This window comes from Fonsecaea nubica, assembly GCF_001646965.1.
Source record: "Fonsecaea nubica strain CBS 269.64 chromosome Unknown Scaff46, whole genome shotgun sequence".
Classification (NCBI taxonomy): Eukaryota; Fungi; Ascomycota; class Eurotiomycetes; order Chaetothyriales; family Herpotrichiellaceae; genus Fonsecaea; species Fonsecaea nubica.
In genome coordinates this window covers 132,721-147,950 of record NW_019173719.1, presented here as the reverse complement: position 1 = coordinate 147,950, position 15,230 = coordinate 132,721, and the positions used below count along the sequence as shown (strand labels likewise).

General features: G+C 55.3%; 6 protein-coding genes across 6 annotated transcripts; 4 read left to right on the top strand and 2 right to left on the bottom strand.

Moving 5' to 3' along the window:
• Window positions 1–942: 942 nt before the first annotated feature.
• AYO20_06960 (hypothetical protein) lies at window positions 943–2,975 on the top strand (the record flags this gene model as incomplete). Its single annotated transcript, XM_022645248.1, has 3 exons — window positions 943–1,558; window positions 1,683–2,474; window positions 2,539–2,975. The coding sequence occupies 3 exons, from the start codon at window positions 943–945 to the stop codon at window positions 2,973–2,975; spliced, it is 1,845 nt and encodes a 614-aa protein (XP_022498796.1).
• A 772-nt stretch (window positions 2,976–3,747) lies between these two features.
• Window positions 3,748–5,472, top strand: AYO20_06959 (hypothetical protein; the record flags this gene model as incomplete). Its single annotated transcript, XM_022645247.1, has 1 exon — window positions 3,748–5,472. The coding sequence occupies one exon, from the start codon at window positions 3,748–3,750 to the stop codon at window positions 5,470–5,472; it is 1,725 nt and encodes a 574-aa protein (XP_022498795.1).
• A 608-nt stretch (window positions 5,473–6,080) lies between these two features.
• AYO20_06958 (hypothetical protein) lies at window positions 6,081–8,207 on the bottom strand (the record flags this gene model as incomplete). Its single annotated transcript, XM_022645246.1, has 9 exons — window positions 6,081–6,312; window positions 6,387–6,502; window positions 6,598–6,802; window positions 6,876–7,000; window positions 7,090–7,195; window positions 7,257–7,443; window positions 7,514–7,613; window positions 7,682–7,820; window positions 7,879–8,207. The coding sequence occupies 9 exons, from the start codon at window positions 8,205–8,207 to the stop codon at window positions 6,081–6,083; spliced, it is 1,539 nt and encodes a 512-aa protein (XP_022498794.1).
• Window positions 8,208–8,664: 457 nt separating this feature from the next.
• On the bottom strand, window positions 8,665–10,585 carry AYO20_06957 (hypothetical protein; the record flags this gene model as incomplete). The annotated part of the gene is made up of 3 exons (XM_022645245.1): window positions 8,665–9,272; window positions 9,326–10,365; window positions 10,425–10,585. The coding sequence occupies 3 exons, from the start codon at window positions 10,583–10,585 to the stop codon at window positions 8,665–8,667; spliced, it is 1,809 nt and encodes a 602-aa protein (XP_022498793.1).
• An 813-nt stretch (window positions 10,586–11,398) lies between these two features.
• Window positions 11,399–13,021, top strand: AYO20_06956 (hypothetical protein; the record flags this gene model as incomplete). Its single annotated transcript, XM_022645244.1, has 1 exon — window positions 11,399–13,021. One exon carries the CDS (start codon window positions 11,399–11,401, stop codon window positions 13,019–13,021), a length of 1,623 nt encoding a protein of 540 aa, XP_022498792.1.
• A 1,231-nt stretch (window positions 13,022–14,252) lies between these two features.
• Window positions 14,253–15,216, top strand: AYO20_06955 (hypothetical protein; the record flags this gene model as incomplete). Its single annotated transcript, XM_022645243.1, has 3 exons — window positions 14,253–14,307; window positions 14,373–14,694; window positions 14,778–15,216. 3 exons carry the CDS (start codon window positions 14,253–14,255, stop codon window positions 15,214–15,216), a joined length of 816 nt encoding a protein of 271 aa, XP_022498791.1.
• Between the last annotated feature and the right edge of the window lie 14 nt (window positions 15,217–15,230).

Here is a 15,230-nt window from a genome sequence, read left to right as displayed (position 1 = left end):
GATGTCCTGGAGAATGTCGTGAGGAGCAACGCCTGCTTGGGAAAGGTGAATGGTACCAGTATACGTGATAGTGATTGTCATCTACGGTATAGTGATTGCAATAAGGATATCAGTCATGATGTTTACCTTAAAACATAGCCTGGATCATGCTCAGTCCATCTTCCCTATCTAGCAATTCTTCTTCGTTCTCCTTCACATGAATCCCTCGGGCATAGCAGAGCAACCAACCCGCGCCCTCCCCCTATGGAGGTCAGAAGATATGCGGTGGTGGAGGGAAAACTCACACCTGCGAATCTTCCCAACTCAGCAGAGGAGCCAGACTGTTGCATTCTTTCACGGCAAGATATTCACCCGCAGTTCGCAACAGAGGACGATTTGGGGTTATGGATCAGCAGTCGCACTATTTCTGACGTCTGGTGGCGTTGTTTCTCACTTGACCATCTTTCCATTCCGACTGACGCTGATGCCAGGTTCTGATGCCGAAACATTGCGACTTCGCAGTGTCGCCACGCATGATCCGATGATCATCCCCAGGTTTCCCCGCCAACTAGTTCCTCTGTTCCTCCACAAATCATCGCTTGCCTGCGTTGCGTCTCTCCGGAATTCGAAATGAGACACTCCGAAAGGCCCTCGACCACCGCATCCCTCTCCCCAGTGGCTCGTTGAGCTGCCACGGTCGCTTTGAATATTCCCCGATGAGGAGTGGTGGACAGGTCTTTGCGATGGCGCACAACCAGCTCGGGCCCGAAGAGAGGTCCGATGAGGGATTTACAAGAATGTACAGTGACAAGACTAAGACATAAAGAGCGCCCGCTGGTCACTCACGTCGAGTAGCACAAGTCTATTGGGAATTATTTGGGGAACAAGTCAAGTCGAGTCCATAGACAAACACCAATATCAGCCAAGAATATCAAGATCGGTATCGAATCATCTACTGTCAATATGTCTCCGGGACGAACAAAGGACGAGCTCCGCATCTTCACCCCCGTCGGCCAATTCGGCCAGGGATGGAACTCGAGCGTCTTCTGGGATGTGGTGGACTCTGGTGTCGACGCCATCATCGCCGACGCCGGCTCGACCGACAGTGGGCCTGGACGTCTCGCGCTAGGCAAGACGGCAGCCTCCCCGGCTGGATACAAGAGGGACTTTGGCGAGCTGGTCAAAGCATGCCACACCCACGGCGTCCGCTGCCTCATCGGCTCTGCCGGCGGTTCTGGCTCGAACGAGCTCGTCGACATGAGCACTCGGCTCATCAAGGAGATCGTCGAGGAGAACGGCTACCGTCCGATGAAGGTCATCAGCATCTACGCCGAGATCCCCAAGGAGACCGTCCGGCAAAAGTTCAAGGACAACCTCATGAGTCCGTGTGGCCAGGCTGTGCCCCAGCTCAAGGAGGAAGACATCGACTCTGCGGTGAGGATTGTCGCGCAGATGGGCTTGGAGCCCTATGTCAAGGCGATGAACGAGAACCCGGACTTTGATATCATCATTGGTGGCCGCTCTTATGATCCTGCCCCCTACGCGGCGTTTTGTCTCCACCATGGATTTGAAGATCTGGGTGAGTGTCGCCATCTTGCTCTACTCCCAGGCTCTATTCCCCCGGACTTCTTTGTGAACCCCATCTCATCCCTCTTCACGCACGTTAACAAGAAATGGCTGGCTAATCCACTATCCTACGACAGGGATCAACTATGCCATGGGCAAGATCATGGAATGCGGTGCACAGTGCGCGATCCCCAAATCCCGAGAATCGCTCGCAATTGTGCGCCGTGACAACTTCGACTTGATCCCGCTCCAGCCTGGAGCACGATGCACTCCCCTGTCCGTGGCAGCCCATCTCCTGTACGAGAAGAGCAGACCAGACATCCTCCAAGGGCCAGGCGGCGAGCTGCACACCAAGGATATGACGTACGAGCAAGTCGACGAACGGACCGTGAGGGTGCGGGGCCCCAAATTCGTTCCCCAGCCCGAAGGGGAGTATACGGTCAAGACCGAAGCGGCGCGGATCAACGGCTATCAAAACAGTTTCGTGGGCGCGTTCCGGGACCCGATCCTGATTTCGCAGCTCGACACGTGGATCCCGGCCGTCAAGGAGACGGTCAGGGCCAGGATGTCGGGCGGTTACGAGTACGAAACCAAAATCATCACGTACGGGATCAACGGCGTCATGGGCGCGCTCGAACCGGACAAGAGTCTCCCCAAGGAAGTGTGCGTGGTCGTCCAGTGCCGGGCACCCACGCAGGAGCAGGCCAACGAGGTGGCCAACAGGACCAAGATGGGCTTGACCCATGCGCCGTACCCCGGACAGCTCGCGACGGCAGGGAACTTTGCGTGGCCGATCACGCCGTGCGAGACGCCCATAGGCCCGATCCCGGAGTTCTGCATGTACCATCTCATCCACAAGGCGGATCCGGTCGGTCTGTTTCCTTTCCGTGTGGACGTGTTTGAAGGATCCAACACGTTTGTCGATACTCGTATGTTACCCTCCTTTCACGTGTCTACATGCATGCGAAGTCAACTAACCCGTCCGATACTCAGGTGAAAAACTCCCCGTCAAAGCCGACGCCGCCGTCTCCCTCATCAAGCCTTCTGGGCCTGCCGCCCCAGGCCAACCGAGGAAATATTACCTCCAACCCGCCCCTGCCACAGGGACCTGCTACCTGGGCGACATCGCCTCGGTGGTACGAAGCAAGATCGCCGGCCCCTACGAAGTGACCTTTGACATCATGTTCCGCGAGGAAGAGGTGTACCAGCGCGTCAAGAACGCGAACGTGCTCTCCGGCGCCGCGGTGGCCAAGCTGTACAATATCCCCGAAACTGACGTCGTTGCCGCACTCTGGTGGGACCCAGCCAGGGCGTTCAAGGCGACCATTCCACGGTACCGCGCCTCAGCCGGGTTTGAGGAGACGGACACGCACGGGTCGCAGCAGCACGCGCCTCTCCTGTTCTTGACGCTGCCATGGGGGAGAGAGTAGGACTTTAACTGGGCGGATGAAAGGGGACCATGGGGGCTTGATGGCGATGATGATAGTGATGAGCTTGAGAGAATATCTTAATTCAATCGATGTATTTGCCCAGCCATAAGATCCACCATATTCGTTCAAGCCTCCAAGTCTTGAGTCTTCTGACGACGACACAAATCCAAGTTATTTGCGTGATAATATGCTGCGTACACGATGTTTAGAGTGGTAAATATAGTAAAGTCTGTACAGAACATATAGCTTGACAACCCATGGCACTCTGTGTAGAGTGTTCTAAGACTCTGTAGCAAGAACATCCCATTTGAGTCAGTACCACCACAAGTTGATTGCAATGTTAGAGAGGCCGTTCCAAGCTCATATCGTGCAAAAGATTGTCCGAGGAATGATTTGCCCGTCCGTTCCCACATCGACAGACACAGCCGACGGAGGGAGTATCAAATGTCTCGAAGATCCCTCGTAGTTTGTGGTGCATCTCCCTCACCTCCGCATATCGCAATATTGGCAAATCTGGGGGCATTTCCCAAAGTGGCAGTCAAAGCCCGTGCCTTTTGTGGGCTCCCCATTCCACCATTGCGACTTTCGCAATGCTCACCCCAACTCCCGGGCGGCAATTGGCCATTTCAGAGAATAGAGCGGGGTTGGCCATCCTGCAGAGAATCATGGGGAATATAAGACACGACCAGTTTCGCCAAACCATTGCGATTTCACTGTGCTTGTATCGGAATCCCCTTCCCTCCCTTTCGGCATCCCTGCACATGCCCCAACCATGAAAGCCAAAGCCTGCATCCGCTGCCGCCAGTGGAAGGTGGGCTGCGATGCCGACGTCGCCGGGCCCGAGGGCTGTACGCGCTGCCGCAGCGTCAATGCCAAGTGTGTCTTTGGGGCCAACTTTCGCCGGACGCCCAAGAGGCGCATGTTGGCGGATCTGCAGGACGAGGTGACTCGGTTGAGGGCTTTGACGACGGTGTTGACTGCTGGAGAACGAGAACGGGAACAAGGACAAGGACAAGTACAGGTACAGGTCCCCGTCGGCGAGAGTCCTACGACGTCGTTGGAAACGAATGTTTCGTCGTGGGGGGTGGAAAATACTTCTTCTTCTTCATCAGCGATTGTTGTCGAGTCTATACCGACCGCAGTCCAGCAACCACCACCACCGCCACCACCAACAACAGAATCTCCTCCTCATCCAATACAAGTTCCACATCTGTACTACAAAGGCAACAGTCATGTCCAGCTCACGGCCACACAGGCCAACGAGCTGTTCCGCATCTACTTCACAAGATGTCACCCGTATCTCCCCTTTGAGATGTGCCGGTCTGTCCAGATCGTCTATGATCGCTGTCCGCTCCTCTTCTGGGTCGTCTGCGCCGTCGCATCCACGGACAAAGCACGCCCGCAACTTGCAGAAATTGTCCGCAGTCATGTCGGCAGCGTGTTGGATCCCAGCACCGGTTCCGTCGAGGTGGTACAGGCCCTGTTGATCCTCGCAATGTGGCCCTTTCCTTTCAAATCACAGAGGTTCGACCCGTCGTTCATGTACGGCGCACTAGCATGCCAACTGGCGCTGCAGATCGGCTTGCCTCGACCGGCGGTGACATATCCTGGCTGCGCAAAGTCTGACACCGTGAACAACGACGACCATGGCGTGCGGACCACGACGTGGATCGCGTGCTTCGTGGTCAACCAGATCCTCGCCAGCCGACTGGGAGTTCCCGCCACCATCTTCGCCGACTACGCGCTCCTGTCGTCCCTCGATGACCCTCTGGTGTCACCGCAGCTGTCCCACCTCTGCGCCATCTCCCATTTAACGGTCGAATCGGCGCACGCGATCGGCGCGCGGGCTGTCAACGTCTCCGGCCTTGCCGACCCGATCCCACGGATCAGCCTGATCACCATCTTCGCGCAACAATTCGACGAGCTGCGTCGAACGCGGTTCCCTTCGCCGAGCGAGATCGAGGAGATCTTCTTCCTCAGCTCGACGCTGCAACTGTGGTCGTTCGCGCTGCACAACGACGTGCCCATCTCTGCCGAGACGTTTTCGATCGTGCAGCGCGCGCGCCACGACGCGATCCGCCTGATCCAAGTGGCGTGCGAGAAGAACCTGGGCCTCGTGCCCTTCTACACGCACCGCTCCGTCTGCTTCGCCGCCCTGCTGCTGTACCACATCAAGCTCAGCCCGTACGGCGTCCTCAGCGACGCCCTCCTCGACGACCACATCGCTCGCGCCCAGCAGGCCCTGCAGTCGCGCACGGGGCCCGACCTCGCCCGCTTCCTCCAGACGCTGACCTCGCCCGAGAACCGGGCCGAGTTCATCGCCCGCCGCGACAAGAGCGCCTCGCACCGCTGGAAAATGGGCGCCGCCTTGACCTTCGACTCGGCCCACGCGTACGCGAACCTGACGACCCAGGCCGAGGCGCTGTTTTTCCCAGAGTTGTTGGACCTCGATGGGTTTTTGTTCGAGACGCCGACTTCGACGACCATGTTGGGGTGAATGGTTTTTACCTGTCTTTTTCTCTCTCTCACACTGCCCGCGGGTGTGGACAGCGCCATGCAGAGATAAACTAGCAAGAACGAAAGAGGATTCTTAGCAAAAGGACCGGGCGAAGAGGTAAATATTTAGTACTCGGAAGGGGAAGGGGGGCCACAATCAAAAGCCGGACCTGTTATTATCCTTTTCAAAGCATATATGATTTCATGGATCATGGATCATGTCTCGTTCGACCCTTTTTTTTCTTTGCTTTGTCCACCCGCACGCGCGCATGCAATCCCTCCACCAGCCCCTACTCATAAAGCATATCATATCATATCATATCATCTCACATGTCAATGCCAGACTAACAAAGCTGTTGCACTCAGTCAGAAGGGATACGACTGCTGACTGTTAAGTGGCCATTCATCCCCCTTAAGTGTCAAGGTATCAAGGAGTTTAGACAACAGCCTCTTTCCCAGCCAAGGACGCTTGTGGATGTATTTCTCGTTCGGCAGCCAGTCTGGTATACAACAGAAGCACATATTTGTCACTGGTCAGTCTCACCACTCAATACTATCTTCGCCAAAAAAAGGAGGGGAGGAAAGATAGATGGTTAGATATCTGGTCACTCACCTCTTCTTCTCCCTCGTGTGGAACCACAGCGTCAACAGGGCCAACCCAACCATTCCCGGCCCGCCGATGAACAGCACGGTGGCGAACCCGGCGGCGTACCGCGGCGCGTGGACCTGTTGCCAGACGATCAGGGGCAGCCAGATCTGGATGACATAGGCCATCTGGTTCATGCCGCCCGTGACCATGGCGCGCTCTTCGTTGTCGGCCGAGCAGATTTCGTGGGCCCAGCTAGAGACACAGAGAGTCAGAAGAACAGGGACGAGGAAGGTGTGATAATCCCGAGGACCGGGTAAGGGACATACCTCATGATAATCCCCGCCAGGGCCGCCCCGACGCCCATCAGGATGTAGCACGTCCAGCGCCAGCCATTGGGGATATTCCAGATCCAGAGGGATGTGTAGCAGACGATATTGAACATCTTCCAGCACGCAAAGTCAGTCAGTCAGTCAGTCAGCCGTCGCGCGACAATCCCGAGACACCGTCACGGAGAGGCTTGTGTGGGAAGAAACTCACCCCGCCGATGATGATCGAGGGCCACCTCCGACCCTTCAGGACCGAGTCCGACGTCCAGGCAAAGACGAGGGTGCAAAAGATCTGCACCCCGTACGTCGACGTGGGGTAGTTGTTGATCTGCGGCACCGTGTACTTTGGACTTGTCGAGTCCTTGAGAAACTGCGCAAAGACGGGCTGTCCAGAGGCGCCGCCGTTGTTCCAGCACCTGGCCGGGGGGCATCAGCATCTACACAATTACAGGCAAAAGATAACGAGAAGACCACCAACAAAAGACTTACACGTAGAGGGGAATCAGACACCAAATGTGCCACGAGGTCAGAATCTTCCAGAACTTGGCGCGCGTGTACGGCTGACGGGTCGCGCGGCCTTCGAGCTGTATGCGCTTTCGAGCGAGGGCGATGTCCTATAGCGCCAGACAATGGAGTAGAGTGTCAGATCCGACATATTTCCATGCATGGTATTGGGGCCTGGCTGTGTGGAGTAACAACTGACCTGCGGCGTAAAGTACCACGCACGAGTGATATCAGGAAAGTCCGGGATCATGAAGAAGCCGGCGAGGGCGATGGGGAGTGAAATGACGCCGTCCATGATATACAGCCTGCACATCGATATCAGTTGGAGCTTTCAAGACGTGGTGACGCATGTCGGTGGACCATTACCATTGCCATCCCCGAAGACCTCCAACGCCTTCCAGGTGGTAGACCGCCGCCATCAGATACCCAGAGAACATGGTGCCGATGGGATACGCGGCCTGGAAGATGCAGGATCTCTTGGCCAGCTCGTCTGATCGATACCAGGATCCAATAATGTATATCATGCCGGGATAGAGAGCGCTTTCGAAGAGTCCTGAGAAGGGGGAGGGGGTCAGCTGGTGTGCCTAGAAGGAATATGTTCTCGACTTGGGTATACGACACACGTCGACGAGGGGAAAACTTGCCGACAAAGAAGCGGATGGCGTAGAACTGATGAGCAGACGATGCTCGAGAAGACGCCATGGTGCAGATGGTCCATAGAAGCTACACAGGCCCGCTGTCAACAACCACCGACTCGACAAGAAGGTGAGAGAGTGTGAGTATTGACCAACCTCCATGCACGGAATAAAGATAGACGGTCTCACACGCGTGAGGATCATGTTGGTAGGCAAGCCGCCAATGACATATCCCGCCGAATAGCACGTCTGCATATAGTTCAGCTGGTTGCCGTAGAGGTTGAGATCCTCTTTCCTGTCGTTGCTGTCAGCTCGAGTTTTGCCGAAGCATCATCTTTTTCATTTGCTCTTACATCCCCGAGACAAAGGCGTTGTTCAAGTTGGCCTGGTCGAGGTACTTGATAAAGTAGCCTTCGTTGTCACCATTAGCAAACAAACAGTTTGGCCTTTCCTGTCTCCTCGAAACGTCCTTACCCAGACACCCAAACGTCAACAGCGCGCAGTCGAGTTTGAACACAAACCTGCGTTCTTCGGGAGACTTGTCCAACGAGTCCCAGATGTAGCTCCTCCAGTTCTTCTTGGCCGTGGGCGTCTCCGGGACGAGGTCTGCTGCCCGTGCTTGAGCGTCGTGGGAGGGCGAGCTCTCGAGCTCTTCGACGTGTTGGATCGCCTTTGAATCCATGGTTTCGACCAGAATGAGAACAAGCGTTGAGCACCAAAACAGGAAAGTTGAAGAGCGTCTCTCTCGATAGATATATGGGTCGACCTTGGGGGAAGGTCGGGTGGGTCGAGTGGGAAGAATGCACTTCTCTTTACCCCTTTCAGCGAGGCTGTATGTTATTAGTGGTTCTTCATCCTGCGGGGACTTTGGGGAATCTGTCCGGGGAAAAATCCAGTCACAAGCAGCTTGAGCCGTCGAGCTGTTGGTGAAAGTGGCGTGGGTCTCGCAGAACCTCCGGGCCACCTGATGTGCAGGTTCGGAGGAAGTGCGAGGCCTGGTGGCAAATCGGCATTTTCCCTTTGAGTTGATCAAGGAGGAAGACGGTAGACGTTAGAGGGCCCGCTTTATTATGTGGCAAGGGTGAATACGGTGTGGTTGGATATCTATGATCTTCTCTCGCCCAATGCCCTGTATGAGCCTATGTAATGGAAAAGCAAAATGGGTCAATGGACGATGTGAGCATCCAGTCCTCGTCGAACCCAAAAGCACCCGAGACATTCTCACTCAGCGGCCCGTAGGAATCGTCCTCCATGTCGGCCGGAAGATTGAGGGGATGGTCCCCGTCGTGTCGTGCCAGGTATAAGGGTTTGGCTTTGAGTCTGGAGATCATCTTGCTCAACCCCGTCGCGATATGGCGACACAAGTGTCTCCGGCTGGCTTGAGCGCTCGACATCAAGTCCACCACAGCCTGCACAAGATCGAGAACCTGCCGTCTCTCAATGTTCAGCGACGCCGAGTTCCAGCTCCACACGACCTTGAGCAGAAACACGGCGGCGAACGCGATCATGGTATGCTTGAACAGGGTCACGCGCGCAACGGCATTGCGAATGTCTGGCTCGTGCAGGACCAAGTTCATGGTGGACATGGCAGAGGCAATGGCCGCGTTGGCCGCCTCTCTGCGATCAAGGGAGAATTGATGGTTGGGAGATATTGCCCGCAGAGCGAGAGAGTTGAGCTGTAGTTTGGCGAAATGGTAATGCAGGACAACGCCTTTGGATGGGTACGTGCCGACATACGGATTGGGGGCTGAGGTGTTAGTATCCCTCTCTCTTCAGGCTGGTCTTGGACAAGTATCTCACCTATTCTGGGTTGCCATTTCATCCGCCACCCTTCCACCTCCAAGCAGAAGGCTCTCAAAGTGTTAAAGTCCTCCTCATTCAGTGGTTGCTGGCTGTCCGACCCAAAGGTGTGATACGCATTGGTCAGCACAATGAACAGGGCCACCTGAGCCATCAGTCTCATATCTGCTGGCCCGGCCATGGGTGAGCTCAAGAAAGACTCGTATCCTTTGATTGCGGCATTGTCGTGGATGACGGGAGGACGACCATAGGCAATGCTGTAGTGATGGTCACACACGTAGAGGAGATACCACAACTGCGCTCGCTCGTATTGATCCGGCTCACCTCGTTGCATCTTGTGGAATGCTTGATGGAGGTTCAGCTCGGTCGCAATGCGAACGGCCACTCCCGAGAGTTTCCAGCTGAGGTCGGAGAGCCAAAAGGCACCAATACAAAGAGCTCGAATGTCGTCCAGGTTGTGGTCGCGGTAGATGAGGGACCCGGAGATCAGGGAGACAAACTCTGAATAGCAGAATTCAAACATGTCCTCCCCCTGCGGGATGTGCAATGCGGCCACGGCAAGGATGGCGGCACAGAGCAGGGAAGAAGATCTCCGCGCAGACTCGAGGTCACGGTGAACAAGGGCAATTCCTCCCCAGAGGATGTGGTTCATGGTGGTGTCAAAGAAGGAAAACAGTTCCCTGGCGACATGGTGAGGCAGGGCTCCGCGAGAGATCAAATCGTCCTCGGGCGTCTTTGCAATCCTGTGTTGGGACACATCACTGCGGATATTCCTCAGCTTTGTGACTTCGAATAGACTGCGCATGGGTGCCGAGACAAGTTCCTGTTCTGCTGTGGGTTCCTGAGACGTTTCCCGAGTTCTGACTTCGCGACTATCCTTGCTCGCTGTAGCAACAAAGCTCAACTTGAGACGGTCGGAGTTTACTGGCTCTGTAAGGCCTGTAGGGAATGAGGATAGAGGCGGCATGCAGTTTCTCTGGAGTATCTCAGTCACCGCAGCCTGGAGCTGGACGATGTTGGTCTCGGCCTCTTTCTTCCAGCTTCAAGATTCGTCGTGTCAGATTTCATTCGATCCTCGCACAGTGATAGAGACACATACTCTTGATCATCCTCGAAGATTCTCTCCAGCTTGTTGCTGCTGACGCAACGATAGCCATACTTTCTGCATCGGGCGCAGTTTGGCTGTCCGGGAGACTGATCGCAGCGCACCTTGTGCTTTTTACATTCCGTACCTTGACGACGATGAGCATCGTTGCCCATGCTTTAGCTTTTGGAGTGGTTGAAGAAGACTCACAGGCACGGCTCTTGTAAGGCAGCATCCCTCACGTGTCACATGGAATGTTTTACCTGGTGACTGAGACCCAAAGGACTTGTTCCTGTGGGGGGGGGATCCTTACTCCTGAATTCGTGAAGTTCGGAGTGCCAGCGACATATGCTGGAGTAAGGTCATCTAAAACCGGAAGGTCGCCGTGATCGGCGAGGTAAAGCCATGAGTATCCCTGCCGAAAGCATTCCGTCCCTTGGAGTAGTCTCACATTCAGGCGAGAACGGCACAACGGATATCGGCTCCTCTCTGAGTCTGTGTGGTCCAACATGTCGGCCTCCACCCGTGGTATGAGGAAAGTGTGAAAGTATCGTGGACTCCCCGTGAAACCAGGATGAGAGCAAGGCTTTTAGGCTATGAATGTCAATCACAGGTCCTTTCGAGTTAGACACCGACTAGAGCATGAGTCTACTCTGTCTATTGGTGCCTCTCCGCATCGTCTGCTTAATGCGTGCCGAGGTCGGTTGGAGAATGCAGCATCGGAGAAAGTGCGAACGACATTACATACCACTCGGGGATGGCCGTGGTTGATGGCACAGGAGAGGTATCATGGTCACCACAGGAAATCACTCCATGGCTTCTGCTGGTAGAGGCTTCAAGATGCCCGGGTTTCCCCACTCGAGGCAATTCTCCGGTGGTGGTCAATCAGACGACCTGCGTGTACATACAAGTATGTGATGGCTTCTTTGCACCGAAGAAAGCATCTTAGTGTAGGACCACCACCGTTTCCCTGTCAATGAGGAAGCAACATGTCACTCCACGTTCCCATAACCGTCCATGGAGACAAGAGACAGGGGCCGTTCAAGCCCATCTACAGATTCTTTGGATGCGACGAACCCAACTACGTCTACATGAAAGACGGCGAGAAATTGATCCAGAAGCTGGGCCAGCTGGGAAGTGACCAGGTCTATTTCCGTGTCCACAATCAATTCACCACGGGCAAGGGAGTCCATGCCCTGAAATGGGGGAGCACGAATGTCTACACCGAGGACGAGGCGGGAAACCCCATCTACGACTGGACCATCATCGACCAGATCTACGACACGTGGCTGTCGCGCAACGTCAAGCCCTACGTCCAGTTTGGATTCATGCCCGAGGCCCTGTCGACCGATCCCCAGCCGTACCAACACTCGTGGACGCCGACGGCTTCTTACAAAGAAGTCTTCACGGGCTGGACGTATCCCCCTAAGGACTACGAGAAGTGGGGGGAGCTCGTCTACCAGTGGACCAAGCATGTGGTCGATAAATACGGCAAGGCGGAAGCGGAGACCTGGTACTGGGAGACCTGGAACGAGCCCAACATCGGCTACTGGCAAGGAACCCACGAGGAGTACTGCAAGCTCTACGACTACACCGTCGAGAACGTGCGGAGGGCTCTACCCACGGCCTTCGTGGGTGGTCCTGAAACGGCCGACGGCGGGCCAGAGTACCTGCGGAGGTTCTTCGAGCACTGCCTACGAGGCAAGAACTATGTTACTGGAAAGATAGGCTCTGCTCTCGACTTTACCTCGTTCCATGCCAAAGGGAAGCCAGAGTTTATCGAGGCGTCGCAGCACGTTCGCATGAATGTCGGTCGACAGCTCCGCATCATCGACGAGTCTTTCGGTGTCATTGCGTCGTTCCCCGAACTCAAGGACAAGCCCATTGTCATTGGGGAGTCAGACCCAGAGGGCGCCGCGGCTGCCCAGGGTCCGCAGCTTGGATATCGCAATGGGACCATGTATTCGTCCTATACCGCAGCCAGCTTTATCCGCAAGCAAGACCTTGCCGCTCGACACGGCGTCAATCTTGAAGGCGCTCTGACCTGGGCATTTGAATTCGAGGACCAACCGTACTTTGCTGGATTTCGGGTCCTGGCGACCAACGACATTGACCTGCCCGTTCTCAATGTATTCAGAATGTTTGCAAAGATGGGAGGATCGCGCCTCGAGACCAAGAGCCAAGGACAGGTCCCACTAGAGAACATTCTCCAGAACAGTGTGCGAGACGGACCGGATCTCGGTGCTGCTGCCACGTTGGATGGGGAGAGACTGAGCATCTTCGTGTGGCATTACCATGATGACGATCAGCCGGGGGAGGTGGCCAACGTGGACATCTCTCTCCAGGGACTCAAATGGAACTCGCCGAGCAGTAGTCGACTGAAGCACTACCGCATTGACGAGCATCACAGTAACGCATATACAAAGTGGAAAGCCATGGGTTCTCCACAGACCCCGTCGAGCGAGGAATATAGGCAGCTTTCTGAAGCGGCCAGGCTGACCACGCTGGAGGACCACGAGACGGAGATTGGCACCAGAGATTCCATCACAACATTGTCGTTTGCTCTTCCTCGCCAAGGCGTGTCTCTGGTCGTGCTCGAGGGAGTCTCGTAGAGATTTGACCACAGGTAGATAGTTCATCACCATCTTCAGAGGAAAGAAGAGAAAGGCAGAAGTGAATGTTGTTGGCTGTTTCTTCACTGAAGGAGTTAGAACTAAGACCCAATATTCCGCCGTGTGACTACCTTTGGTCTGTTTGACACAGATACGTCGAGCAGGTATTCTCAAAACCAGAAACTCTATCATAGCTGGTGACCACTCACTTCACTCCACGTCGACTTAGCAAAGATGTTGTTGTCCCATACTTCCAGCAACTGGTCCTGCGAGTGGAGTTGGTCCTAAGCTACTTCTGGCAACAGACACCGTGAACTAACGGTTTACAGCCCCCATGACACGAGGAAAAGAGCCTTGGCGGAATAAGATTATTCCATTAAATCCGATTCCAATTGGCAGTCACATATGATATGTCACTCTAGCTACGCGCGCTCTGGTGACGACAATACCATGCCGCGACGCATCGAGGTGGTGGGTTCAGCGCGTTGTTGGACAAGTCCGATCCGGATTATGTACGAGGACCGAGCAGTGAATTTGTTAGCGCCCAGGCGAAACGGATTCGGGAATGTCTGCACTTCTCCAACAGGACGTGCATGAACCTAGTCCGGGGTGTCTGGTCACGCCATCTCCCGTGAATGGAAAAGGGCAGGGCAGTCACTCTGATCAGGCGCGTCTTACCATTGGAGAGAGAGAGAGAGAGAGAGAGATGTTGAACCACAACCACCTACCAGATGCATGGACAAGTACAAGTATGTACCGAGTACTTGGAGCGGCTTGCGATTGTGGTGGGCTTGAGAAGGACCTTCACTTCGTGAGTCCTGCCTCAAAAGGAGTAGGCCCGACTTCTCGAAACGGACATCGAGATGGTTCTGTTCGTATCAGGTTGACTGAACGGGTACAAGAATGCTGTCGGGGTCCTTCGATTACAGCACGTCGAATTGGTCGCTCGGAAACTGCGGCTGCACTTTTATGACGAGACGTGCAGAAGCTCTCTGTCTCTACCGGGGGATGGAGACACGGGCTACCAAACAAACCTATATGTAACATGCGTCAGCCAGGGGCAGCAATGGGACTTTGTTCACGGCTCTTTCGATCTGTTCTTCCCCTGCGGTCTGTCTCTGTCCTTGGACTACATACCACCTTCTGTGCAAATTCGATCCGATTTTGTGGTAAACACCTCTCCCGATCTGTTCTGTGCGCGGACATTACTTCTGGGACAAGCCTCGCTACCATGGCGGAACCGACAGGGTTGACTGCACAGTCGGGCATCGAGCTCCTAACATTTGGTGAGTACAAGTACCACCTCCTCTCCGAAAGAAACAGTAAAGGCTGACCACACTCACACCACCAGGAACGCCCAACGGCGTCAAGATCTCGATCCTCCTGGAAGAGCTCAAAGCGGCCTACGGCAAAGACTACACCTACCAAGCCATCAACATTCTCAAGGACACGCAAAAGCAGCCGTGGTACACGTCGCTGAACCCCAACGGCCGCATCCCGACCATCGTCGACCACGACCGCGGCGGCTTGGTGGTCTTTGAAGGACTCGCGATCCTGTCGTACTTGACGCGCCATTACGACCCGGAACACAAGTTCAGCTTCCCCCTCGACTCGGACGACTATTCGATCTGTGAGCAGTGGGTGGCGTGGCAGCACGGGGGAATCGGGCCCATGTAATCCACCCCTATACCGTTTCGTGGAGTTGTCTGCGTGGAGAGAGAGAGACACACACACACTGACACGCACGTCTCTCCAGGCAGGGCCAAGCCGTCTACTTTGTCCACATCGCCAAAGAAAAAGATCTCTTCGCCGTCCAGCGCTATGTCGGCGAGTCGGAGCGCCTCTACGGCATCTTGGATGCTCGTCTCCGGGATCGCGACTGGGTGGCCGGCCCCGGCCGTGGCAAGTACTCGATCACAGACATCTCCCTGGCCGGATGGGCCAACCTGATCCTGTACACGCACATCGATTTGAGCAGGTTCCCGAATGTCGGAGCCTGGCTCGAGCGCCTGTACGCGCGACCCGCGCTGCAGCAGGGTCTCGCCGTGCCGAGCGGCACCAGTCCTCTTGTTGGAAACCAAACGCTGAAGAAGAGGTTGCTCGAGGATGAAGAGTTCAAGGCCAAGCACGCCGCGACGGGGAAGCTGGTCCAGGAGGCTCAGGCGCAGTATCACTATCAGTACTCGTCGCCTTGATTGTTTAAGTCCTC